Source organism: Pelodiscus sinensis, chromosome 13 (genome assembly GCF_052426305.1).
Source record: "Pelodiscus sinensis isolate ZL-2025 chromosome 13, ASM5242630v1, whole genome shotgun sequence".
Taxonomy (NCBI): domain Eukaryota; kingdom Metazoa; phylum Chordata; order Testudines; family Trionychidae; genus Pelodiscus; species Pelodiscus sinensis.
This window is the reverse complement of record NC_143064.1, coordinates 48,858,560-48,884,899: the sequence shown is the minus strand read 5'-3', so window position 1 is coordinate 48,884,899 and position 26,340 is coordinate 48,858,560. Positions and strand designations below refer to the sequence as shown.

The following is a 26,340-nucleotide window of genomic DNA, read 5'->3' as shown; positions in this document are numbered from 1 at the left end:
GGGCTCCTCAGCATCCCACGCGCCGGCTCGCCGCTCCAGCGGGTCGGGAACTGCAGCTGGAAACGCCACACAGAGCCGCCTGGTCCCCTACCTGCAGGCCACGGGACCTGCCACTGCGTCGGGGATGTCCCTGAGGGGAGCACACCCACAACTCCACCCCACCCCTGCCCCAGCCTGGAGCCCCTCCCACGCCCCACCCCCTGCCCCAGCCTGGAACCCCCTCCTACATCCCACCACCTGCCCCAGCCTGGAGCCCCCTCCCACGCCCCACCCCCTGCCCCAGCCTGGAGCCCCCTCCCACGCCCCACCCCCTGCCCCAGCCTGGAGCCCCTCCCACGCCCCACCCCTGCCCCAGCCTGGAGCCCCCTCCCACGCCCCACCCCCTGCCCCAGCCTGGAACCCCCTCCTACATCCCACCACCTGCCCCAGCCTGGAGCCCCTCCCACGCCCCACCCCCTGCCCCAGCCTGGAGCCCCCTCCCACGCCCCACCCCCTGCCCCAGCCTGGAGCCCCTCCCACGCCCCACCCCCTGCCCCAGCCTGGAGCCCCCTCCCACGCCCCACCCCCTACCCCAGCCTGGAGCCCCTCCCACGCCCCACCCCCTGCCCCAGCCTGGAGCCCCCTCCCACGCCCCACCCCCTGCCCCAGCCTGGAGCCCCTCCCACGCCCCACCCCCTGCCCCAGCCTGGAGCCCCCTCCCACGCCCCACCCCCTACCCCAGCCTGGAGCCCCTCCCACGCCCCACCCCCTGCCCCAGCCTGGAGCCCCCTCCTACATCCCACCCCCTGCCCCAGCCTGGAGCCCCCTCCTACATCCAAATGCCCTCACAAAGCCTGCATCCCGCACCCCTCCCACCCCCGGCGTTCCCACCTGCACCCAAATGCCCTTGCAAAGCCTGGACCTGAGGATTAAGAGTGTGGGAGGGGTATGGACTCTGGGTTGGAGTGTAGGAAGGGGTACGGGCTGACCCAGGGAGCTGGAGTGTGGGAGGGGGTATGGGCTCTGGGCCGAGGGGTAGGAGTGTGGGAGGGGGTATGGGCTCTGGGCCGGGAGGGTAGGAGTGTGGGAGGGGTATGGGCTCTGGGCCGGGGGGGTAGGAGTGTGGGAGGGGGTATGGGCTCTGGGCCGGGAGGGTAGGAGTGTGGGAGGGGTATGGGCTCTGGGCCGGGGAGGTAGGAGTGTGGGAGGGGTATGGGCTCTGGGCCAGGAGGGAGGGTAGGAGTGTGGGAGGGGTATGGGCTCTGGGCCAAGGGGGGGGGTAGGAGTGTGGGAGGGGTATGGGCTCTGGGCTGTGGGCCTGGGGGGGGGTAGGAGTGTGGGAGGGGTATGGGCTCTGGGCTGTGGGCTCTGGGGGGGGGGTAGGAGTAGGAGTGTGGGAGGGGTATGGGCTCTGGGCCGGGGGGTAGGAGTGTGGGAGGGGTATGGGCTCTGGGCCGGGGGGTAGGAGTGGGAGGGGGGGTTGGAGTGTGGGAGGGGTATGGGCTCTGGGCCGGGGGGGGTAGGAGTGTGGGAGGGGTATGGGCTCTGGGCCAAGGGGGGGGTAGGAGTGTGGGAGGGGTATGGGCTCTGGGCCGGGGGGGTAGGAGTGTGGGAGGGGTATGGGCTCTGGGCCGGGGGGGGGTGGGAGGAGTGTAGGAGTGTGGGAGGGGTATGGGCTCTGGGCCAAGGGGGGGGTGGGAGGGGAGTGTGGGAGGGGGTATGGGCTCTGGGCCGGGGGGTAGGAGTGTGGGAGGGGTATGGGCTCTGGGGGGGGGGTAGGAGTGTGGGAGGGGTATGGGCTCTGGGCCAAGGGGGGGGTAGGAGTGTGGGAGGGGTATGGGCTCTGGGCCGGGGGGGGTAGGAGTGTGGGAGGGGTATGGGCTCTGGGCAGGGGGGTAGGAGTGTGGGAGGGGTATGGGCTCTGGGCCGGGGGGTAGGAGTGTGGGAGGGGTATGGGCTCTGGGCCGGGGGGGGTAGGAGTGTGGGAGGGGTATGGGCTCTGGGCCGGGGGGTAGGAGTGTGGGAGGGGTATGGGCTCTGGGCCGGGGGGTAGGAGTGTGGGAGGGGTATGGGCTCTGGGCCGGGGGGTAGGAGTGTGGGAGGGGTATGGGCTGTGGGCCGGGGGGGTAGGAGTGTGGGAGGGGTATGGGCTCTGGGCCGGGGGGTAGGAGTGTGGGAGGGGTATGGGCTCTGGGCCGGGGGGGTAGGAGTGTGGGAGGGGTATGGGCTGTGGGCCGGGGGTGTTGCAGTTCCCAGCCAATGGGAGCCGTGGAGCCAGCACACGGGGTACGGGCAGTTCACGGAGCCCGCTGGCTGCCCCGTTGCCACTTCTGGGGGCCGTCGAGCCAGGCAGACACCTGGCAACCCTCGTGAAGCCTCCTCCCGCTGCCACCCCCCTCCAGGGCCTGCGCCCCCCTCACTGTGCTGGACAGGTGGTGCCCGGGAGGGGGAGGCGCAGAGGAGCTGCTCCTGGGGGTCTGAGCACCCACTCTGTGGTGTCCACGGGTGCTGCGGGCTGGCGCAGCCCTGGAGTCGGGCTCGAGAAGGTGCAAGTTCCGTAGCCCCAGCCCCACTTTCCGCTGCTCGGGGAGCCAATTGCACCAGCCTTAGCCCCTTGCAGCTCACCGGGGGCGGGTGGGAGCTGCGGGTCCAGCTGGCAGCGGGCGGGGGCGTTACCTTGCTGGTGGGCCGGGATCTGACAGAACATTCGGAACCTGCCGCTGGCGCTGGGCATGCTCTGAGCCGCCAGGAAGGTCGCTGGGGAGATCTCCAAGGCCGCCAGCCGGTGGCTCCGCACCAGGAAGCTGTGTCCCTCAAAGAAAATGGAGTGCACTTCCGGGGCCGTGCCCAGCCCGATGACGTGCCAGTGGACCACTCGGTTCTGGCACAGCTGGAGATCTGCCAGGAAGGGAAGGGAAGGGAAAGGCACCAATGAGACCCACGCAGCCCTTGCCTCCAGTCCAGCCAGACCCACGGCCGGCCCCCGACAGCCGCTGAGCTCTAGGGACCCAGGCGCTTAGCACCTCCCAGAGCTGGCCCTGTGGGGTAAGGACTGAGCAACAGAGGGACTGATCCTCCAGCCAATGGGGGCTTTGCCACTGACTAATGGGAGATGGGGCAGGCCCAGAGTAGGGACTTTATGTTCTGGGTCATAATAATTGGGGGGGGGGGACTCTGCACCTGGAAACACTTGCAGTAAGTACATACATACACACACACACCAGCTGTGTTTCACACACTCACACTACAGCTGTTTCACACACAGACACACACACTACAGCTGTGTCTCACACACTCGCACTACAGCTGTTTCACCACAGACACACACACTACAGCTGTCTCACACACTCGCACTACAGCTGTTTCACCACAGACACACACACTACAGCTGTGTTTCACACACACTACAGCTGTTTCACACACAGACACACACACTACAGCTGTCTCACACACTCACACTACAGCTGTTTCACACACAGACACACACACTACAGCTGTGTCTCACACACTCGCACTACAGCTGTTTCACCACAGACACACACACTACAGCTGTGTTTCACACACACTAGAGCTGTTTCACACACATACCAAACCCACCCACCCACTCACCACAGCTGCGTTTCACTTTCACCCCCACACCCGCACCCCAGCTGTGTTTCTGTTCCATCCCTAGTGATCAGTGCTGGATTGTCCAGCGCCCCTGCCATATTTCCTCAGTGCTCCCTCACTGCAGAGCCAGTGCCCCCAATGCTCAACCCGCCCCCCCCCCCAGTCCTTAGTTTGGTACGGAAAAGCCCAGGCCCGTCTGCTCCGCTCTGTGCAGACGTCTGGTGGGAGACGGCCCGTCGCAGCCTGACTAAGCCAGACAGAGGGTGGGAAAAGGCTGCAGCGCAGTCCGGCCGACCGCCCCCTCAGGGACCATTTCTGCTTCCAGTCTGACGCGCCCTCCTAGGCGGCCCCTAGCCCTCGGTGCCAGTCCCCGCAGTCTCCAGCGGGCAGTACCGGGCAGAGAGCCGTTGAGGTAGCCGTTGATAGTGTGCAGCTGTGCCACGGGCCGCGGGGTCCCCGGGTGGCCGGGCTCGGGGTACCAGCTCTTCCCTGCAAAGGGAGATGAAGTTCAGTGGGGAGAGTTAGCCAAATGCAAATCCTGCTGCTAGATCGGCAGGAGCTCAGGCCTCCGTGTCTGCCGCCGACAGCCCGGGAGCGGGCGGCAGTGGGCTCGGTCCCCCTGGACTGGGGGTGCCAGGCCATGTGCAGGCTGAGGCTGTGAAGGCTAGTCGACTAGCTGATAAGAAAGCTCGCCAGAGAGCTTCGGGGGAGCCGAGCCAGTCTGAGCAGGGTAAACTTACAAAACATCCAGTGGCCCGGTAGCACTTTCTAGACTAACACAGCACGTAGCTGGGCTCGGGAGCTTTCGTGGGCACCGCCCACTGCCTCAGGTCAGGTCATCTGTCCTCAGGTCAGGTCATCTGAGGAAGTGGACGGTGCCCACGAAAGCTCATGAGCCCAGCTACGTGCTGTGTTAGTCTAGAAAGTGCTACCGGGCCACTGGTTGTTTTTTTCTGTAACAGACTAGCTCGGCTCCCCTGGAGATCAGGAAAAGAGACTCTGTTCTCCAGGGCAGTCCACCCAGCCCCTTCGGCTAGCCCGAAAGGCAAACATCGCATCCACTTGGGCAGGAAACTCGAGGCTCCGAGGCGCGTCCAGCCATGCTGGCTTTGTCTGTAATATTCCAGAGGTGGCACCAAGCCTCCCAGCCAGCAGCACCTGACAGCCCCCGCTGCCCAATACCCTGCACTCACCTTCATCAAACACTGAGAAGAGCAGCACGAACTCCTGCAATGTGCCCCGGGTTCCATCTTTGGCCAGGGCTCCTACAAGCGACAGGGGAGAGGGAGAGAGGATGCCTCTGGTAAAGAAACAGCAAGGGCGGAGTTGTGTCTCATCTTTTGTTCAGCCTTTCAGAGGTAGCAAGGCTGTCGGCAGGGCCGTGTGGGTTTGTGCTGTCAGGGCTGACCTCCAGGGGCGTGTCCAGGAGGAAGCCTGATTCTTGCCTGCCACCACTGCTCACGGTCTTTCTTCCATGCATGGAGTGACAAGGGAGTCCCCTTATCTCAAGAAGCAGTTAAGTATATAAGAACATAAGCACGGCCAGACTGGATCAAACCAAAGGGCCACCTAGCCCAGGGTCCTGTCTGCCGACAGTGGCCAGTCCAGGTCCCCCAGAGGGAATGAAAAGAACAGGGAACCGTCAAGTGAGCCGCCCTCTGTCACCCATTCCCAGCTTCTGACAAACAGAGGTTAGGGACACCGTCCCCACCCATTTTGACCACTAGCCATTGATGGTAGGGTCGCCAGGTGTCCGGTTTTGAACCGGATAGTCCGGTATTTCAGCTTTCTGTTCAGGAAACAAATTGAGAAAATAGAAATGTCCGGTATTTTCTAAATAAGATGTAACGTAGATTGTGATGTAATGTCAAGTGTGTCTGGTATTTTTGTTGAAACCATCTGGCAACCCTATTTGATGTACCTAACCTCCATGAATTTATCTACTTCTTTTTTTAAACTTGCTATATTCTTGTCCTTCACAACGTCCTCTGGCAAGGAGTTCCACAGATTTATTGTGTGTTGTGTGAAGAAATACCTCCTTTTGTTTGTTTTTAACTTGCTACCTATTAATTTAATGTGGTGGTTCCAAGTTCTTATGTTAAGAGAAGGAATAAATAGCACTTCCTTATTACTTCTCTAGACCAGTGGTTCCAAACTGTGGTCCACGGATCTGTGATGGTCCACGATGGTTCTGCAGGGGGTCCACGGAAAGTTTAGGAAAGGAAAGGAAAAGAAAAGGAAGGATTGGGCCCACTGCGCGACTGGGACTTTCCATCAGACGAGTCTTGCCCGGAGCTCACCACTGATGACCGGCTGCATGCACGCTGCCTCCTGCCCTCGAGATGGGATCTTGATACCCCAAAAGGCACATCCCTCCCACCACCAGCTGTGCTGCCATTTATGCTCCAGCCCTCTCCCCCATCCCAGGTCTGCAGTGGGCCCGATCCTCCTTTTCTTTTCCTTTCCTTCCTCAGGGCTCGGTGCTGGCCCAGGGCGGAGAGCTGGGGCAGGAGCTGCCTTTGGCCATGAAAGCCCCTTCACTGTATCCTCTGTGGCTTGACAGGGGATGGAGGGGGCAGGAGCTGAGGAAGCAACACGGGACAAGGGATGTGCTGGCTGCTGCTTCCTGCCGCTCCCCTGGGGGGGTAAAATTTTAACAGATTGAAAAGGGGTCCATATGCTCGAAAAGGTTGGGAACCGCTGCTCTAGATTAGTCACAATTATATAAACCTCCAGCGTATCCCTCCTTGGTTGTCTCTTTTCCAAACTGAACAGTCCCAGTTGTATTCATAGTTCCCCATATGGGACCCGTTCCAAACCCCCATCATTTCTGTTGCCCTTTTCTGAACCTTTTCCAATGTCCAGGTGTCTTTCTGGGTATGTCTACACTACCCTCCTAGTTCGAACTAGGAGGGTAATGTATGCATACCGCACTTGCTAATGAAGCCCGGGATTTGAATTTCCCGGGCTTCATTAGCATAAGCGGGGAGCCGCCATTTTTAAATCCCCGCTGCTTCGAACCCCGTGTAGCGCGGCTACACGGGGCTCGAACTAGGTAGTTCGGACTAGGGTGCCTATTCCGAACTACCGGTACACCTCGTTTCACGAGGAGTACCGGTAGTTCGGAATAGGACCCTAGTCCGAACTACCTAGTTCGAGCCCCGTGTAGCCGCGCTACACGGGCTTCGAAGCAGCGGGGATTTAAAAATGGCGGCTCCCCGCTTATGCTAATGAAGCCCGGGAAATTCAAATCCCGGGCTTCATTAGCAAGTGCGGTATGCATACATTACCCCGCTAGTTCGAACTAGCGGGGTAGTGTAGACATACCCTCTGAGATGAGGCGCCCATGTCTGCACGCCGTGTTCGAGATGCGGGCGTCCCATGGATTTGCACAGAAGCAATAAGATCTTCTCCGTCTCATTCTCCATGGGTACATCTACACTAGCCCCCTAGATCGATCTAGGGAGGTTAATGAAGGCGACCGGAATTACAAATGAAGCCCAGGATTTAAATATCCCGTGCTTGATTTGCATGTTCCCAGCTGGTCACCATTTTAGAAATTGACTAGCCCGAAGTAACTGCCTGTGTCTACACGTGGCAGTGAAACGGGATTCCGAATTAAAGCCCCTAAGTCGAATTAGCTGGTAAACCTCATCGCTGGAGGAATACCAGCTAATTTGAGTTAGGGCTTTATTTCGGAATCCCATGTCACTGCTGCGTGTAGACACGGGCAGTTACTTCGGGCTAGTCAATTTCTAAAAATGGCGACCGGCCAGGAACATGCAAATCAAGCGCGGGATATTTAAATCCCGGGCTTCATTTGCAATTCCAGTCGCCTTCATTAGCCTCCCAAGATGGATCTAGGGGGCTAGTGTAGACGTACCCGATCCCTTTCTTAAAGATTCCCCCATTCGGTTTGCGTTTGTGGCTGCCGCTGCACACGGAATGGCTGTTTCAGAGACCTCTCCACAGTGACTCCCAGAGCTCCCTGGCGTGGTGAGGATTTAGCCCCCATCATTTGATACGTCTCGCTGGGGTCGTGTTTTCCAATGTGCAGCACTTGGCGCTTGTCCACATCACATTTCATTTGCCACTTAGTTGTTCCGGCACCCAGTTCTGAGAGATCTTTTTGCCTCAGAGGCTCTCTGGAGCAGGCACTGATGGGATGGATCAAAGTGTCCTTGTGCCCTGCAGGGTTGTACTTAATCACCTGAAACGGCCCATCCCTACATCTGTGCTCTGCTGCCATCGCTTTTTGCTCCTTTGAGCTTCAGGTACTGCTGGGAGCCAAGTTGTAGCCCATCTCCATCCGGGCAAAAGGACCGTGCCTAGAACAGGCAAGAGTATCCTGCATTTGGCTCGGCACTGTACACCCTCCATTGTCTATGCATGATTTGTAAACCCCAGCTGGCGCAGCCCCATCTGCTTTGGGTCTTACGAGGCCCATGTACCCGCGGAAAAGCACTGAGACTGATCACGGCACAGGTGAAAGGTCTCACACCCTGACACTGTTGCCTCGGCAACTGGTTTGGAATCTCTGGGAAATACTAGAAATTGGTTGGGGGAAAGACACGGCCAAGTTATTTCCAGCTCGAAAGGGTGTTCGCTTTCTGGCCTGGGAATGGGCGAGGCACCCTCTGGACAACGTGCCACCCAGAACACGTGTCACCCTCCAAGAGAGGTGGTTCCTCCCACGGGTCCTGCTGCTGATTCCTGCTCAGGGAAAGGAAGATTCATTGTCTTTTCAGTCAGATCCAATAATAAGCAGTTGGTTAGAGGAACCCACCCCCTCACTCTTCCAATTCCCCGTACCCTCACCTGGCCTGCAGACAAGCAGGGCTCCAATCAAGCCAGAGTTGATGTCCTTCACGCTGTCAGTGTAAGAGAAGTAGGAGTAGGTCAGACATGAGGAGTCAAACTCTGTTGGTCCTTGGTCCTGTAGGATTTCCCAGACATACGTGTGGGTCTTATCAGGATCCACCGAGTCATCTTCTTTCTCTGCCTGGCTGGTCTCATCGTGATACCCTGCCCCTAAAGCCAAAAGAGCAGCCTGCTCATCACTGCTACAAAGCTGTCCTGGGTTTCATTATCATCTTCCTTAAAACCAGGCTGGGCAGCACCGACCCAGCTCATCTCTCCTCCGGGCCGTTCTCCAGATGCAGCTGCCTACCAAGGAGACCGCTGTCTGATGGGCAGTTTTAGTGCTACCAGGGCATCAGCACTTACTAGCCACGTAATAATTGGGGAAGTTATCTTTGTAATGGGTAAGATAATTAGCATCTTTGTTAAGGCCCAGTCGCAAAGTGTCAAATTTATCTTCCCCATTACAAAGATAGCTTCCCCAATTATCACCTCTAATATCATTAGCTCACAGAAATTAACCTCTCCCCCTCATCCCCCCTCTGTTCTGAAATTTGATTTGTCCTTTTCATATGTGTTCACTTTTTTTTATTATATCACTTTGGTATATATGGTTGTGCCAATTTTCTTCCACAATTTGATCTGAGGAAGTGGGTCTGGCCCACGAAAGCTCATCACCTAATAAACCATCTTGTTAGTCTTTAAAGTGCTACATAGTCCTGTCTTTTGTTTCTAGGGGGAGTTAGTGGTTCTTTGGTTTGAAAGCAGCCATGAGAATGAGGTTTGCGATGGGAAAAGCTGGCAAAGAGGTTGCTCTTTCATTTAGCTCTGAACACAGCCCGGTATTCTCAGCTCCCTGCTCCCACTGCTAGCCCTCTGTGAACAAGCACTGTGTGAGCTGACAAGGAGCCAGAGGGAAGGGGGCAGACTTACCCTCTGATGCTTTCCAGTAGGTCACACCCACAGCATGGAGGCTGAAAGGGCGGGAAGCCAGATTCTTAAAGGTGACAACCACAGTGTCATAGACTTCGGCTCGGATGGTGGGGCCCAGGAGACCTGAAAGAATGAGAGCACGGCTGGGCAAGTGAGAGCTAGAGAGAGACGCAAGGGAAGTAGCTGGCATCCCGCAGGGGCCCATAGGGGCCCAGGAGCGTATGGCGCTTGACAGCCGGGGCAGCTTTGTGGGCACGGTTGCAATCCCCAGCTACAGGCATCACCCTGGGACGCCTAGGAACATAGGGCTGGAGGCGGGACCCCCTGAACCATCATGTCCAGGCCTCGCTATCTCAGGCAACTGTCAGAATCTGACCATGGAGGCCTCAGGGAGTAGTGCAGGCTCTCCAGGCAGAAGGGAACAGGGTTGTGGGGGGGGCCCCAGGCAGCCCCTCCTGCAGCCGCCTGTTCTGTACAGTGTTTGGGTGGACCGGGGGCGTGGGTGGGGCTGGCAGCCTGTGCTACACAGGGGCTGGTCCCTTCTGACCCTGGGCTCTCTGATTCTACTGCAGCAGCATAGCAAGGGGAGCTGACAGGATCGCTGGGCCCCTGGCCAAGGTGGGGGTCCGGCTCTGTGCTCCCAGATGGGGTGGGGCCTCAGGCACTCTGCCCGCCCCCCCGCTGGCCCAGAGAGCCAGCCAGAGCGCGCTGCGGATGGCTCTGGGGAGCAACTCGAAGGGGCCTGGGCTCCAGCCGCCGCCACTGCTGCCAGGAGCCCCGGGCCCTTTAGAATCACTGGACCCCAGGGCAATTGCTCCCTTCCTCCCCCTGCGTCGGCGCTGCCAAGCCGTCCCGCCTGGACTCACGGGTCTGTGCCGCCGTGGCACAAGCAGCAGGCGAGTTACTCTGCAGGTTCTGTGCCCGCCAGGCGACCCGGCCCAAAGCATCCCGGGTTACAAAGACAGTGTGATGGGGGAGGCCACGTGCAGCCTTCCAGGCCAGAGACTGGGGGACTGAAACACCACGTGCGAGGGGACCGGAGGGGCTAGGGCTTAGAGGCAGGGTAACGCTTCGGAGCCAAGTCCCACAGGCACTCGGTCTGTCTCCCCTGCAGACGGACCCAAGGCCAACGCTGCAGCAGCAGCGGCTACTTGCCTGAGACAAGGGAGGCCTGCACAGCCGCACTGCTGCAGCATCGCTACCACTGGGGTCAGAGCTCAGACCAAAACTAGCGTGGCCAGGCCAACTCGGGCGGCCGCCGCACCTCTGGCTGCCGTATGCACAGACCTTAGCCTCCTGCATGCTACACTGCGTCCTGCAGGGGCCTCTGACTCCAAAGACACATCGAAGTTTTTTGAAGATTTTAACCCAGGATAGTAGCCCCCAACTCCAAAAGAAACAAGATCCTACTTGTCTTCTGGAGCTAGAAATACGATCTGAAAACATATCAATGCTGAGGGGTTTTCTTTAAAGAAAAAACACTTCTTAAAGTAGCAATATCAGCACGGCTACAAAGGGACTGGAACTGAGCAATGTGCTTGAAGAGACTTCAATTTCCTGAGCACGTTTAATAACCTCAGAGGCTACATGTCACTGACAGCAACCTATGTTGGGTCAAAAAGACCCCAAAAGGCCCCTGCAAGGCGGGTGACCAAAACAGCGACAGGAATCTTAAGGGTTACAGGAACTGTTTCCTTTTGAGCCACTGAAAGTTGTGGCTGTTCAGAAATGTTACTGTGCAGGGATAAGGCAGCGAACATGCTGACGTGGACCAAGGAACAGTGAGTTGAGAAGATGCTGCTACTGCATCTCCCTCTGGGACTGAGTCTGTGCTTTTCAGATGGGAGCTCAATTCCCTGGGCAATTCTTTCCCAACGCCTCACCATGCTACACTTGCAGGTGCCCCGCACGAGCTAATGCTGCAGTGCACTGCAAGTCGTTCCCATGCCTCGCATTTTACTGGTGGGTACTGATCACTGTGATCTGGGATCATTTGGCAGGAAAGGTGAACTATCTATCTTCACCCTTGTAGTACACAATAGAGCATATCCCCAGTTAAAACTGTATGGCTACGTCTACACTGGCAGGATTTTCTGAAAATGCTTTTAACGGAAAAGTTTTCCGTTAAAAGCATTTTCAGAAAAGCAGGTCTAGATTGGCAGGATGCTTTTCCACAAAAGCACTTTTTGCAGAAAAGCGTCCATGGCCAATCTAGACACGGTTTTCCGCAAAAAAGCCCCGATCGCCATTTTCGCAATCGGGGCTTTTTTGCAGAAAACGCTACTATGCTGTCTACACTGGCCCTTTTGCGCAAAAGTCTTTCGGAAAAAGACTTTTGCCCAAATGGGAGCAGCATAGTATTTCTGGAAAAGCACTGACAATCTTACATGAGAGCGTCAGTGCTTTTGCGGAAATTCAAGCGGCCAGTGTAGACAGCTGGCAAGTTTTTCCGCAAAATCATCTGATTTTGCAGAAAAACTTGCCAGTCTAGACACAGCCTATCTGTCTAGGTTCCTCTACCTTCTCCTCACCATTCTGTCTAGCATAAATAAAGACCATCAGATGTATATAAAACTATAGCTCATTAGACTAGCGATAACAGTCATTCACATTACCCATCCAGGCTGGTTTGGGCTTGATTTGCGTGAACGAGGAATCAGTATATTCCACAAACACTGCCTTCTTGTATCGCGTGGAAATGCTGGCCATAGATGGCTTTTGGCTTCCCATCTCTGGGGCTCTGCATTAAAGAAGAAAGAAGCTCGCACTAGTTGTACAGATCCAGCTATAAACTGTTTGCAAATATCCTGTTCCTCCCTTTTCCCCAAAATATCACACCTTCATGTCAGTTCTAGTCCATACCTGCCCTATTACCCTCTGCAAATTTCCTAGTACCCACTGCGTGAGTTTTTAAACAGTTCTTCACGCAAATTATCTAAATTATCTATAAGGACATAACATGATGAGTCTTTCTGGATTAAGACACATCACAATAAGACTTCTGACCATTTCATACAATACACACATACTGGCTAAAGCCAACCCCGATGCGTGTGATTGATCGGTTGACTGTGAACATGCGAATCTATGTGTCTGAGGTGCTAAGAGCTTGCTAAGAAACATAATCTCTATGTCATCCGTTACCCTACCTAACACAAGGATCCAGGGTTGCCAAATTTCCTCACACATTTATGTTTACATCTTTTCAACTGCAGGCATGTGCGACTCACCATCCCCGCTAAGAGCACCTAGAACACCTAGTCTAGCGCCCTTCCTTCAGTAGGAGCCAGGCTCTCGTGCTTCAGAGCAAAGTAAAGCTCCCAGTGCACCCACTCAGCTGTGGAATCCTGTTCAGAAGAACCCTCTTCATCCAAAGAGAAAGACCCACAGAATGACTGACACGTGGACTGAAAGTGTGGCTCTCCTTCATGCAACAGACTATATAGAGTCATAAGAGCGGCCAGACGGGGTCAGACCAACAGCCCCTCCAGCCCAGTGTCCTGTCTGCCCACATTGGCCAACGCCAGGTGCCCCAGAGGGAATGACCAGAACAGGGAATCATCACGTGATCCCTCCCCTGTCATCCATTTTCAGCCTTTGACAAACAGGAGAAGGACACGATTTCTACCCATCCTGGCTAACAGCCACTGATAGATCTAACCCCCATTAATTTACCTAGCTCTTTTTTGAATACTGTTAAAGTCCTAGTCTTCACCACATCCTCTGGCAAGGAGTTCCACAGGTTGACTGTGTGTTGCATGAAGAAATATTTCCTTTTGTTTGTGTTAAACCTGCTGCCTATTAACTTCAGTTGATGACCCCAAGTTCTTGTATTATGGGAACAATATTTTTTCCTTATTCACTTTTTCCACACCACTCATGATTTTATAGACCTCTGTCATATCCCCCCTTAGTCTCCTCCTTTCTAAGCTGAAAAGTCCCAGTCTCTTTAATATCTCTTCACAGGGGACCCGTTCCAAACCTCTCAGCATTTTTGTTGCCCTTTTCTGAACTTTTTCCAATGCCAGTGTATCTTTTTTGAGATGAAACAACCACACCTGTACACAGCATTCAAGATGTGGGCGTGCCCTGGTTTTATACAGCGGCAATAAGCTATTCTCTGTCTTATTCTCTATCCCTTTTTAAATGACTCCCAACATTCTGTTTGTGTTTTGTGACGGCTGCTGCACCTGAGTGGATGTTTGTAGAGAACTAGCCACAGTGACTCCAAGATCTCTCTCTTGAGTAGCTGTAGCTAAATTAGCCCCTATCATACTGTATGTGTCGTTGGGATTATTTTGTCCAATGGGCATGACTTTACATTTATCAACATTACATTTCATTTGCCATTTTGTTGCCCAATCACTGAGTTTGGGGAGATCTTTTGGAAGCTCTTCAGTCTGCTTTGGTCTTACCTCTCTTGAGCAGTTTGGGATCATCTGCCTATTTTGCCACCTCACTGATTACTCCTTTCTCCAGATCATTTATAAATAGGTTGAATAGGATTGGTCCTAGGACGGACCCTTGGGGGACCCCACTAGTTACTTCTCCACTCGGAAAACTTATCATTTATTCCTACCCTTCTTTCCTGTCTATTAACCAGTTATCAGTCCATGAAAGGACCTTCCCTCTTATCCCATGATAACGAATTTTGCTTAAGAGGCATTGGTGAGGGACCTTGTCAAAGGCTTTCTGGAAATTTAACACTATATTCACTGGATCCCCCATCCACATGCTTGTTGACCCCCTCAAAGAACTGTAGCAGATTAGTAAGACATGATTTCCCTTTACAGAAACCATGTTGACTTTCCCCCAACAAATTATGTTCTTCCATAACAATTTATTTTTTACTATAGTTTCAACTAATTTGCCCGGTACTGACATTAGTTGTACTGGTCTGTAATTGCCAGGATCACCTCTAGAGCCCTATTTAAATATTGGCATCACATTAGCTATCTTCCAGTCATCAGGTAGAGAAGCGGATTTAAAGGATAGGTTACAAACCACAGGTAAAAGCTCTGCAATTTCCCATTTGAGTGCTTTCAGAACTCTTGGGCGAATGCCATCCGGTCCCGGTGACTTGTCACTGTTAGTTTATCATTTTGTTCCAAATCCTCCTCTAATTACACCTTAATGTGGGACAATTCCTCAGATTTGTCAGCTTAAAAAGAATAGCTCAGGTTTGGAAATCTCCCTCCCATTGTCAGCCATGAAAACGAAGCAAAGAATTCATTTAGTTTTTCCGCAATGACCTTATTGTCTTTGAGTTCTCCTTTAGCATCTTGATTGTCCAAGGGTCCCACTGGTTGTTCAGCTGGTTTCCTGCTTCTGATGTACTTAAAAACCATTTTGCTATTTCTTTTTGAGGTTTTGGCTAGCTGCTCTTCAAACTCCTTTTTGGCTCTTTTTATTATAGTATTACACTTAATTTGACAGAGTTTATGCTAGGGATGTTATTTAGATTAATTAACTAACTGGATAGTCGATGGGATGTCCATTGACTATCTGATGAGTCTATAAAGACACCTCCACCTTTGAACTGTAGCAAGAGCCCTACTGAGCTCTTGCTACAGTTCAAAAGCAGAAGCCCCGCAGGGAGTGTGGGGCCAGCAGGGACTTACCCACTGGCCCCACGCTCCCTGCAGAATCTCAGCCTTTGAAATGTACGAGAGCCCTGTTGGGGCTCTTGCTACATTTCAAAAGGAAGCCTGGCAGGGAGTGTGGGGCAGCAGGGGAGTCCTGCACTCCCTGCGGGGCTTCTGCCTTTGCCACATACAAGCAGAATCGCAGCAGAAGCAGTGTGAGCAGAGACTGCTTCCGTCCCCGCTCGCACCGTTTCCACTGTGCCTCTGCTTCCCTGCCCCCCACAGAGACAGTGCCGGGGGGAACTGGCTTTTAAGCCTGCTCCCCCCAGCACCGGCTCCTGCTCTCCCCCTTGCTGCCTCTCTCTGAGCACAACTAGTCACATCACTAGCTGACTATCGACAAGCTTCTGCTCATCAGACAGTCCACTAGTCTCTTACGCTCCTCCCTATTTCTCACTAGGGTGTAACTTCCACTTTTAATCAATCTCTCACTGCTTCTTGGACCTGGTCGCTAAGCCCCGGTGGCACTATTTGGGGGGAGGGGAGCTTCCATCCCAAGCAGCTTGCTCAGGAGAGGGAGGTCGGATGCTGAGCATTCAGCTGTCGGAGTCTGTTCTTGCCAGGGTTGCCAGGTGTCGGTACTGAACCGGACAGCCCAGTATTTTTGCCTTCTGGCTGGTAAAAAAATTCAGAAAATACCGGACACCCAAAATGGCCGGTACTTCCTGGTTTTCCCGGGGCCCGGCTCGGCCCCCTACAGAAGCCGCTTGGGACATGTGGCAGCCCCGTGCTGGCTCCCCGCAGTGCCTGGTGGGGTGGGGAGAGTGGTTGGAGCCGCGACTGCATTTCGGCTGGGTCAGTTCCATCACTTTCCTTTTTTGTTTTTCGTTCAACAACTTTTTCTGCCCTCCCCCCTCCTTTGTTTTGCTCACAATTTTTTCCCCCTGTTGTTTTTGTTTGTTTGTTTTCTTTGGTATTTTTTGGGAAACCATCTGGCAATCCTAGTTCTGCAGCCTAGGTGCCCCATACAGGCGGCCCTGTGTCCAAGCCTTGGCAGGACAGTGCTCCAGCTCACATCCTCTCCGGCAGCCAGCCCAAGACAGCTTGTGGAATTCTGCTTAGCGACCCGAGTGAGGCCCCAACATTCCTGCCTCACTGTGACCTGCACCCTGGTCCCTCGGCACTGAGGCGCTGGGAGACAGGAGGCGGGCTGGCTGCATTTAACACACCCACTGCACTACCTAGACCTGCTACTGATTGTTTAACGCTCCCTCCCCAGTCACTGTCCAGCAGAAACGCGGTACGTTTCTCAGACTGACAAAACTCTGAGTCTCTCCAGGGACTGCAGGTTTCCTGATCAGTCTCAGCCCACAGTCCATTTCCAGTAGCTAATGTTCTCCCAGACTGTGCAGCGGGTTTGCTTTGGAACACAAGCCAGTTGCTATTTGCCTCCACAAGAGATTCCTTCCCTGCTGACTAATCCTGCATTTGTAATAGCAGTAGCTGGCTGAATTCTTCCTGCAGGGGAAATGGAACGAGACCCAGTGACAGATACAAAAGACTGGGAAGGGCCGGAGCTACAATCACATTCAACTGAACTGAAAAATGTCCCCAAGCTCTGCTGATGAGCAATGGTTTCCTGAAAGCTCAGAGCAAGATCGCAGCAGTGAAAGCATCTCCTGCCCCTCCTGCCTGCCCGGACGCCTGCAGTCTGCTTTGGATGGATCAGGGAGGAGGAGGTGAATTTCGTCTCCACGGCCTATTCACAAAGCCTGCCAGTTGGATTCTGTTGCTCCAATGAGGCCACCAATTCACTTCACAGTAGCCACGGCAGAGTCACTAGACTGCATCATTTTGCACTCCCAGCTGCAGCCCAGAGAGGAAAGGCTTTGGTCACTCCACAGAAACGAGACAGACTGTTCGAACCTTGATGCCAGGAAAATCTGGGTGGGGGGAGTGAAGCAGCGAATTCAGCGCTGTGCGACCCAATTCTGGTCTCCTGCATGCTCCTGTAAGTCACCCGTCACTCCCCTGGCCTGAGGAATGGCGCCAGCACGAAAGTACTCACATGGATCAGGCTAGAATCTGGTCCTTAAATACTGTGACCATGGGGAGTCAGCTAGCCAAGGCGAGGCAGCTGCTGCACAAATGCCATTGCTTGCTTTGCATTCCCTGCAAGCTTCAATAACAGCACAGAATCCAGAGAGTTGGCTTGGCTCTGGATCAGAGATGAAGCAAGAGTTCGGACGTCCAAGCATTTCTGGCAGGACATCTTATCGGATCAGATCTCTTACTCAGGAATCAGGAACTCTTGTCCTAAGGGCAAACTAAAGTGAAGGCAGATAGTGCCTGGAACATTTCGTCAGCATTGTTAGGCTTCCTTATCTAGCAATTTCTTCAGAGCTCTGAGGCAGCCAAGGAAAACAGGCTGCATTGTTGTGCTAAAGTCCTACGTTTCCAGGCAGTCCTCTGTGGCCAAAGGAGGACTTGGAGGCTCAGAAGAGCTTCTCGTGGCTTTGACAGGACACACAGAGACCCTGTTCCCCACTCCACCCACCCCCAACAAAGGGGACACCTGTCACCCATCATCAGGAATCACCAAATAGAGTTAGTCTCTTGGAAGGCAGGGAAAGAATTAGAAACAAGGGAACCACCAGAGAGAAAGAAGTTCTGAGCGCCACCACTGATGAATAGTGATAGAAATGTAGCCGTGTTAGTCTGGGATAGCTGAAGCAAAATGCAGGACAATGTAGCACTTTAAAGACTAACAAGATGGTTTATTAGATGATGAGCTTTCGTGGGCCAGACCCACTTCCTCAGGGTATGTCTACACTACCCTCCTAGTTCGAACTAGCGGGGTAATGTATGCATACCGCACTTGCTAATGAAGCCCAGGATTTGAATTTCCCAGGCTTCATTAGCATAAGCGGGGAGCCGCCATTTTTAAATCCCCGCTGCTTCGAACCCCGTGCAGCGCGGCTACACGGGGCTCGAACTAGGTAGTTTGGACTAGGGTGCCTATTCCGAACTACCGGTACGCCTCGTTTCACGAGGAGTAACGGTAGTTCGGAATAGGAACCTAGTCCGAACTACCTAGTTCGAGCCCCGTGTAGCCGCGCTGCACGGGGTTCGAAGCAGCGGGGATTTAAAAATGGCGGCTCCCCGCTTATGCTAATGAAGCCTGGGAAATTCAAATCCTGGGCTTCATTAGCAAGTGCGGTATGCATACATTACCCCGCTAGTTCGAACTAGCGGGGTAGTGTAGACATACCCTCAGATACCACTGATGAAGGTAGCTTAGGGTATGTCTGCACTACCACCCGAGTTCGAACTAGACATACCCTTAGATAGTAGCAGCAGGCCTGTGTATCTCTCAGCAAAGTCCTTCAGCCCTACCGCCAGGAGAAGACACAGCACAGACATCTTCAGGCACCTGAACGGGATATGGACCCCAGCACTGTAACTGGAGAACACTTCCCGTCATTCTGTCCCCAGAAGCAGTAACCAATCAGCACTCTCAGAAGCTGTGAGGTCATTCCCAGCAGGGCCTCTGCCGTTGGCCGGGGTAATCCGATACAGGCCGTCCTCGCGCTAAGTCCATGATACATTCCAAAGCACTTGGACTTATAGCGAAACAACTTAGAGTGGGGAATGGTTTCCCCGCAGCTGACTTCCATTTGCACAAGTGGGTTTTTCTGCACAACTCCAGTGGGGAAGGGGAGGGTTCATAACGCATCCGTTCCTACAAGCGACAGTGACTCTAGTGCGGAACGGATGTATCCCAGGGTGACTTATAGCGGGGACGCCCTGTGACATGCTAGTGCCCCTTGGGCACAGAGCAGACCCTCTGGTACCCACACCTAGGACTGATCAAGAGCTTGTGCATACATGCAGGGCCAGATTAAGACCGGTAGAGGCCTTAAGCACTGAAAAGATTGTGGTGCCCCCCATATGTAATTCACAATAAAAACAACACTAGCCCGTAAAATCTCTTTTTTTTTTGGTGCCCCTGCTTTGCGGGTGCCCTAAGCACGTGCGTAGTCTCCCTATTGGGTAATCCAGCCCTGCATACATGGCGCCTCTTCATCTACCAGGCTTCCCCTAACACCACCCGTATTCCGAGCCTCGCTAGCCTGCTGCATTGCCCAAGAGCCAGACAGCCCAGGCAGAAAGCAGGGCTGGGCGCGGGGCAGCAGTCAGAAGGGAAGACGATTGGGGGCAGTGCAGAGGACAAAGAGGCAATGACTGAGTCAGGCAAACGAGAAGCTGGGGCTGGACCGTGGGAGGAGAGGCGCGGGCAGAGTAGAGAGATGAGACTGGGGGCGGGGGTTAGAGGACAGAATTCCTTCTCAGGTGACATTCAAGCTGAGACAGTGGGAGACTAAAGGGAGGAAGGGGGAGTACACAACAATCCAGGAGGCTAAGACCTCTTTTCCAAATACACAGTGATTCCAAACCCCTCCTTGATGCGGCAGACGGGGGGCTGCCCCATGGAATGTGGGCCATGAACCCCAAATCATGACTGGCGCATCATTGAATAGGCGTGAGGAGAGTTAGAGGACCATACACCGCTCTCTGGCGCCAGCAGACACCCAGAGGAATACAGTGGCAGTCTGGATTTAATGGAGCCCAGAATCTGGCCCACAGATGGATCAGCCCAGCTATGTGGCCGGGTTGTCCCCGAGTTCCATGTGTAATTAAATCCAACAAACTACACGGGCAGAACATTGCACCTGAAAATCAAGTTAGGAAAGGCCAGACTCGAAGTGCCCTGTGGACCCTTAGTTTAGTTCCCTCGCACCACAATACAATCTGTAATTACACAGCCATGCTGCACTCAGCGAATAGGCAGCTCTGTCTCCCCTCTATTTGTCTCTCTACTCTGCCCATACCTCCCTTCCCACAGCCCAGCCCCAGCTTCTCATTTGCCTGGACTACAGTCATTGCCTCTTTGTCCTCTGCACTCCTCAGGCATCCAGAAAATGAAGAACACAGAAGTAGTGACACCTGTGGAAAATATGGGTTAAGTGACTTGCCCAGCACCACACAGGAACACAGTGGCAGAGGCATGGATAGACTCCAGTTCTCCAGGGCAGCCGTCAACTGCCTTTCCCATGAGACTCACCTTTTTCTTTCTAGTAATAGAGATGTAGCCGTGTCAGTCTGGTGTAGCTGAACCAAAAGGCAGGACTAGGCAGCACTTTAAAGACTAACAAGGTGGTTTATTAGGTGATGAGCTTTCGTGGGCCAGACCCACTTCCTCAGATCAAATAGTGGAAGAAAATTGGCACGACCAGATATACCAAAGGATACAATCAAAAAAAGAGAACACATATGAAAAGGGCAAATCAGATTTTAGAACAGAGGGGGGTGGGGGGGAGGTTAATGTCTGTGAGCTAATGATATTAGAGGTGATAATTGGGGAAGCTGTCTCTGCAATCGCCTGCCTCATTCAACAGTTCCGCCACAAACGGAGGAAAGGCCCTACGGACAACAGCCTTTCTCTACACGCCCCCTCGCCATTCTCAGCGCAGACCCCTCCTGCACACTGAAGGAGGCAGGGGCTCTGGGGAAAAAGGCGCGACCATGTGGTCAAAGAGGCGCTGGGCCCGAGGGGCAGCGTGAAGGGTCACAATGAGCAAGACAAGAAAGAGATCTAAACACAAAAGCAATGAACGTGCTGTGACGTAGTGGGGGTACTTGCCGGGCTGTGGTGATGTAGTGGGGGTACTTGCTGGGCTGTGGTGACGTAGTGGGGGTACTTGCTGGGCTGTGGTGATGTAGTGGGGGTACTTGCCGGGCTGTGGTGACGTAGTGGGGGTACTTGCTGGGCTGTGGTGACGTAGTGGGGGTACTTGCTGGGCTGTGGTGATGTAGTGGGGGTACTTGCCGGGCTGTGGTGACGTAGTGGGGGTACTTGCTGGGCTGTGGTGACGTAGTGGGGGTACTTGCTGGGCTGTGGTGATGTAGTGGGGGTACTTGCCGGGCTGTGGTGACGTAGTGGGGGTACTTGCTGGGCTGTGACGTAGTGGGGGTACTTGCTGGGCTGTGGTGACGTAGTGGGGGTACTTGCTGGGCTGTGACGTAGTGGGGGTACTTGCCGGGCTGTGGTGACGTAGTGGGGGTACTTGCTGGGCTGTGGTGACGTAGTGGGGGTACTTGCTGGGCTGTGGTGACCCCTGCTGTCTGGAGCAAGACCCAGCAGGGAAAACCTTATTATGCAAAGGTGACTCAAAAACCTGTCTGACCTGCGGCCCCCCATGGGGAGAAACAAAGGGAGGTGGATGCTGCCCTGGCTGTGGGCAGGGCTGGAGGAGGGGGAGTTAGTTCCTGGCTGGAAGGCAGGGAAGAAGGAGCTGGGGAGGGGGCTGGGACTCCCCTATCTCAAGGGGGGGCACTGAGGCCTCTTAGCCCCAGTTCCTGTAACCAGATTACATCTGTGCTGCGCTGTGCTGGAGGAGCAATAAACAACCTCCATTCTACTGGCTGGGGGAGTCTGTTCATGCCATTTCGGGGGTGCAGGAGATGGGAAAATCCCGACGCGTCGTCACACGTGCGAAGAGCGCGGACGCACGGGTGAGCCGCAGGGCTTGGCCCCGCAGCTCCGCGGCACAGACCCTGGGGGCAATAGCCATCGGAGTGCGTGGGCCAGGGTGAGCCTCAGGGCTTGGCCCCGCAGCTCCACGGCACAGACCCCAGGGGCAATAGCCATTGGAGTGCGTGGGCCAGGGTGACCTGCAGGGCTTGGCCCCGCAGCTCCGTGGCACAGACCCCGGGGGCAATAGCCATTGGAGTGCGTGGGCCAGGGTGAGCGGCAGGGCTTGGCCCCGCAGCTCCGCGGCACAGACCCCGGGGGCAATAGCCATCGGAGTGAGTGGGACAGGGTGAGCCGCAGGGCTTGGCCCCACAGCTCCGCGGCACAGACCCCGGGGGCAATAGCCATCGGAGTGCGTGGGCCAGGGTGAGCCGCAGGGCTTGGCCCCACAGCTCCGCGGCACAGACCCCGGGGGCAATAGCCATCGGAGTGCGTGGGCCAGGGTGAGCCGCAGGGCTTGGCCCCGCAGCTCCGCGGCACAGACCCCGGGGGCAATAGCCATCGGAGTGCGTGGGCCAGGGTGAGCCGCAGGGCTTGGCCCCGCAGCTCTGCGGCACAGACCCCGGGGGCAATAGCCATCGGAGTGCGTGGGCCAGGCGCGAGGGGCCGACTCGGACACACTCTGCCAGCGGGTTTTACACACGTTTGCAAACAGCAGAAGTCTGAAGACTGGGGACTCCTGCGTTCAATTCCAGGGCCTGGAGGGGGGACAGGAGACTCGTCTGCCCCCGCCCCTTCACACCTCCTCCCCATCTGCTCCTACCTCCCTTCCTTCCATGTCCCCAGCCCCTCCCCTCCTATCCAGGCCCATCCCCTGCTGCCTTGCCCCACCCTCCCATGCCTGTCTCCCCCCTAATTCCTCAGCACCCTGCAGTGAGGCCAGCTGAGCCGCTCCCCCTTCCACAGAGCCCAGGCATTGGCAGGGGGAACCCTGAGCACAGGGGAGGCACCGCCTCCCGGTTCACAGTGGTGGGGCTGCTGCCGGGCAGCCTGGCATAGTAATGGTAGCCCCTGGAGGGCGCACGCGGGTGCTCCCAGAGGGGCGGTGCAGGTGCAGCTATGAGGGACTAAGCCATGCTCAGGTCAGATGGCATCGATGGAGAACTGAGCTGTCAGCCTAGCAGATCTCTACGGAGCACACGCAACCTGCAATTTTTCAAAGACTCGGGCATGGCCGAATTTGGACAGATTTTCCCAGGAAAAGCAAAAGGCAGGTCTCTGACTCCAGGGCAACCCCTCCTCCAAATCTTCTGCCCCTGCTCCAACCTGCCTGGGTTCTAGAACTTCTCAAAACATGCCTTGTGCACACTTCATTCGCCAGGGCAAAACATCCCCCCCCCCCCATCGCATTCGTGGAAATGGCCAAAGTACTTTTGCTGAAATGGTTCAAATAGCCCCCGTGAGGCCAACACCCAGCAAGAGACACTCCACCCGCCCAGCTACACTTTGGCAAAGTGACAAGCAACTGAAACCAGTTGTTGGGAGGGGCTGGCCAACTCCCACACCCCCGGGACCAGAAAATGCAGTCCTGTGCCCCGCTTCCAACTCACCGAAAAGCAAATCAGAAACCCGCCTAGCTAGCACGGCAGGGGAGGGGGTGCCCAGCAATTCCCAGCTCCCCATACACGTCGATAAAAGAGCTAGGAAATGCCTAAAACAAGTCCTAGCTAGTAACAGGCGCCCTGCAGGAGCTCACCCTGCGGCTCCAGCACCACAGCAGTCTTGTGAGCCACCTGCCAGACTGTGCCTGGGTGAACGCGCGGGAGCCACGTACAGGGATTTACACTGCGCAGACCGGCAGCTCCAGGGGCCGCGGGAGCTGCAATCGCCTGTACCTGCGGAGGCACAGGCAAACACAGCGGTGTAACCCTGGAGGGCCAGGCCCACCTGCTCTATGCACTCTGCACAGACCTCAGTGACGATGTCAGGTGCGAGGCACTGGGAGAATCAGATTGTGTGTGTCCACCTCGACACACACACAGACGCACACACAAACATGCCTTCACACGTGTGTGCCTGGTCAGGGTAAGTCACACACACAGATGCACGCATGCACATTCAAGCCGCTGTACGCCCACAACCAGATGCCCACACACTCACGGACACACAGCTGCATTTACGCCACAGGTTCCGTTGTATGCCCCTGGCGGGGCCTGTCTGCCACCATCCCCGCCATGATACATGGTGCCCCCTTCCTCCAAGCCATGCTGAGAGCTGCCTAGCACAAAGAGTGTTACCCAGCGGAGAGCGGGCTGCTGTGCACATAGTCCCAGTCCGTCTCCACGGCGCCAATGTAGTAGCGTCGGGTGATTCCGCTGCCCTCCTGGACGAGGCAACCCAGCAGAAAGCAGCACAGGGCTCCTCGCAGCCGGCTGGCCCTCATGCTGGGGAGGCAGAAGCGATTCTGATTAAAACTAGTCATTTCTGATGTGTCCTCCGTCCGGTGCTTTAATCCGCAGCGGAAAGGAGGGAAGCAGCAACCCCAGACTTGGTCAACCCTCTGGAACGCTTTCCCAGGCGTCAGGCGAGGCAGTCGTGACCAGAGCGGTGCAGAAAGAGACATACGTAAGCGACGGGCTCCGTCTTCTGGGTGGTACCGGCAGAAGGAGAGGAAAAAACAAAGGGAAAAGGGAGGCTGAACAAAGCCTGAGCTTTTCCTGGCCTGCAGCACTCCAGGTGCAGGGTGTTTGTGTTCGGAACGCTGGAGTGACTTGTGGAAAGGAAGGGCTGTGGCTAGTGGTCCCTGCCCGCTCCCTCCTCTCTCAGCAGGGAAGGAAAAAGCGCAAGGCTGGGGCCCAGTTCAGCCTCCCCCAGGCCATGGAGAGCAAGGTGCTTTACTGTCTCTCGCAGCCCAATGCAACCAGGCTGAGACTGGCCTCAGCTGCGCCTGCATAGCAAAGCTCTTGGGTCCAGCCTGTGACAGGTGCATGTGCCAAGAAGGAAACGTGGACTCAAAGCCAAGCTCTGGTTCTGCAGGACGAGCAGCCTCAGGGGACCGTGTGTTCCCTACACTGCTCTGCGCGGTGTTGGTGCATACGGCGCCTTGCAGGTAGGCATGGCTGCGGCTCTAGTGAGCAACAGGCTGAGATCACACGTGCAACCCCACGAAGAATGGACCCAAAGCAAAGCTTGAAAATAAGCAGCAGAACAGCTCTTGAGCAAGAGGGGGTGTGATGGGGTCACAGTCACAGACGACCCCTCGGGGGCCTCCCGGGGTGCTGGCACGGCCACTGCCACTCGCCTTCCCGCTCTCTGGGGCTCCTCACCGCCCGGTCCTGCTGGGCCAGCTCCCTGGTCTCCAGCCAAGGCCCCGAGCTGAGGTCCCTCCCCCCACACAGAAGCAGCACAGACACTGAACCACTTCAGGGCCAAGGAGAGAGCAGTTTAGGGCCCAGCCTCCTGAGAGAGCACCCCCCACATGGGATCAGACCCAAGGAATTAGGTGAGCCCCCTTTAGCAATGGAAGGGGAATGTCACACTGGCTGCCCCCCAGGTAACAGTCGCTTACACTGGGTTTGATAGAAAATAAAAACGGTTTTATGAAGTGGAAGCAGTAGGGTTGAAGGAGTAAGAAGAGAAAGTCGGCAGAGCAAAGTAGGTAACAAATCAAAAGAAACAAAACCGCCCGGCTGATTCTCCACTGAAACCTCAGTGCAAACTTCATCAAACTCACCCTAAAACCTCTCTTCCAGCTGCCACTCTACGCCAGGGCTGTGTCCGCCCCCCTGGGGTCTCAGGCTCCTTCCTCCAGGTGCAGCCCAGCCAAAAACCCCGCCTCTCCTTTCCTATTCCTTCTGTTAAGGAGGTGAGGTCACTCCCTACCAACCACTGCTCAGACTGAAGGACAAAAGATTGTTTAACGGTGGCTCATCTAGAAGTTGCAGGTAACACCCTCCATGTCTCCCATTCACACACTGGAAACTTACAAATTATTCCCCACTCCCTGTGTCTAATTTTCCACACACAAATGATGCGTACAACAGAGTAAGATAAACACACCCAACAAATCATGACATGAAGATGGATGGGTTACATGAAATAATTCGCTCAAACCACCTTTGAGTTACGTATATTCATGTCCATGAGTCCATTTCATAAAGCATGGGGGCGCTCGGTCACAAGGAGGTTTGTGCAAGAAAGAGCAGTGTAGACTGCTTCTTCTTGCACAAAAATGGCAGCTCATTAAGTATGCAAATGAGGTGCAGTGATATTCATCACCACAGCTCATCTGCATATGTTCTTGCGCAAGAAAGTGCAATATAAATGTAGCCCAGGAGTTTTGCTTTTTGTGGGAACAAGACCAGGCCCAGTGCAGACTGATACAAATCTAATCAAGCTTCATGTTTCTGGTAGGGTTGTCAATTGACGCACATTAACGCCTGTGATTATACAGAGCACAATTAACACATTAATTTTTTAGCACGTTAATCACAGGTGTTTCTGCGGCGCTGCCCCTTTGAAACTCTGCCAGGGCATTTCAAAGGGGCAGAGCAGTAGGAGCCTGAGATCAGCTGGAGTCCCCAGCTGACCCCAGACTCCAGGCAGAGCTGCCCCTTTGAAACACTGTTGCATTTCAAAGGGGGCAGCACCTGGGGTCAGCTGTGCGGCACTGCCCCTTCGAAGTGCCACCCTTGTGTTTCAAAGGGGCAGCGCAATGAAGCCTGGGATCAGCTGGGACTCCAGCTGATCCCAGCCTCCCATGGCGCTGCCCCATTGAAACGCTGGAGCAGCGCTTCAAAGGGGCAGCACTGCACAGAGCCGGAGTCAGCTGGAGATTCC

At 55.2% G+C, this 26,340-nt stretch overlaps 1 protein-coding gene across 7 annotated transcripts in view; it reads right to left on the bottom strand.

Moving 5' to 3' along the window:
* The window catches only part of F8 (coagulation factor VIII), a 92,824-nt gene that overhangs the window by 57,628 nt on the left and 8,856 nt on the right, over positions 1 to 26,340 (bottom strand). For 4 of the 7 annotated variants that reach the window (XM_075941246.2, XM_075941247.2, XM_075941253.2 and 1 more), the window contains exons 3-9: positions 23,799 to 24,147; positions 11,997 to 12,121; positions 9,382 to 9,504; positions 8,407 to 8,619; positions 4,782 to 4,853; positions 3,982 to 4,077; positions 2,656 to 2,877 (exon numbers count right to left, since the gene is read on the bottom strand). In XM_075941246.2, the coding sequence (XP_075797361.2) occupies positions 2,656 to 2,877; positions 3,982 to 4,077; positions 4,782 to 4,853; positions 8,407 to 8,619; positions 9,382 to 9,504; positions 11,997 to 12,121; positions 23,799 to 24,124 (1,177 nt within the window). In that variant the 5' untranslated portion in view covers positions 24,125 to 24,147. Of the gene's footprint in view, positions 1 to 2,655; positions 2,878 to 3,981; positions 4,078 to 4,781; positions 4,854 to 8,406; positions 8,620 to 9,381; positions 9,505 to 11,996; positions 12,122 to 17,034; positions 17,493 to 23,798; positions 24,148 to 26,340 lie in introns of those variants that run through there. The other 3 variants (XM_075941251.2, XM_075941252.2, XM_075941250.2) reach the window with 3 other exon arrangements.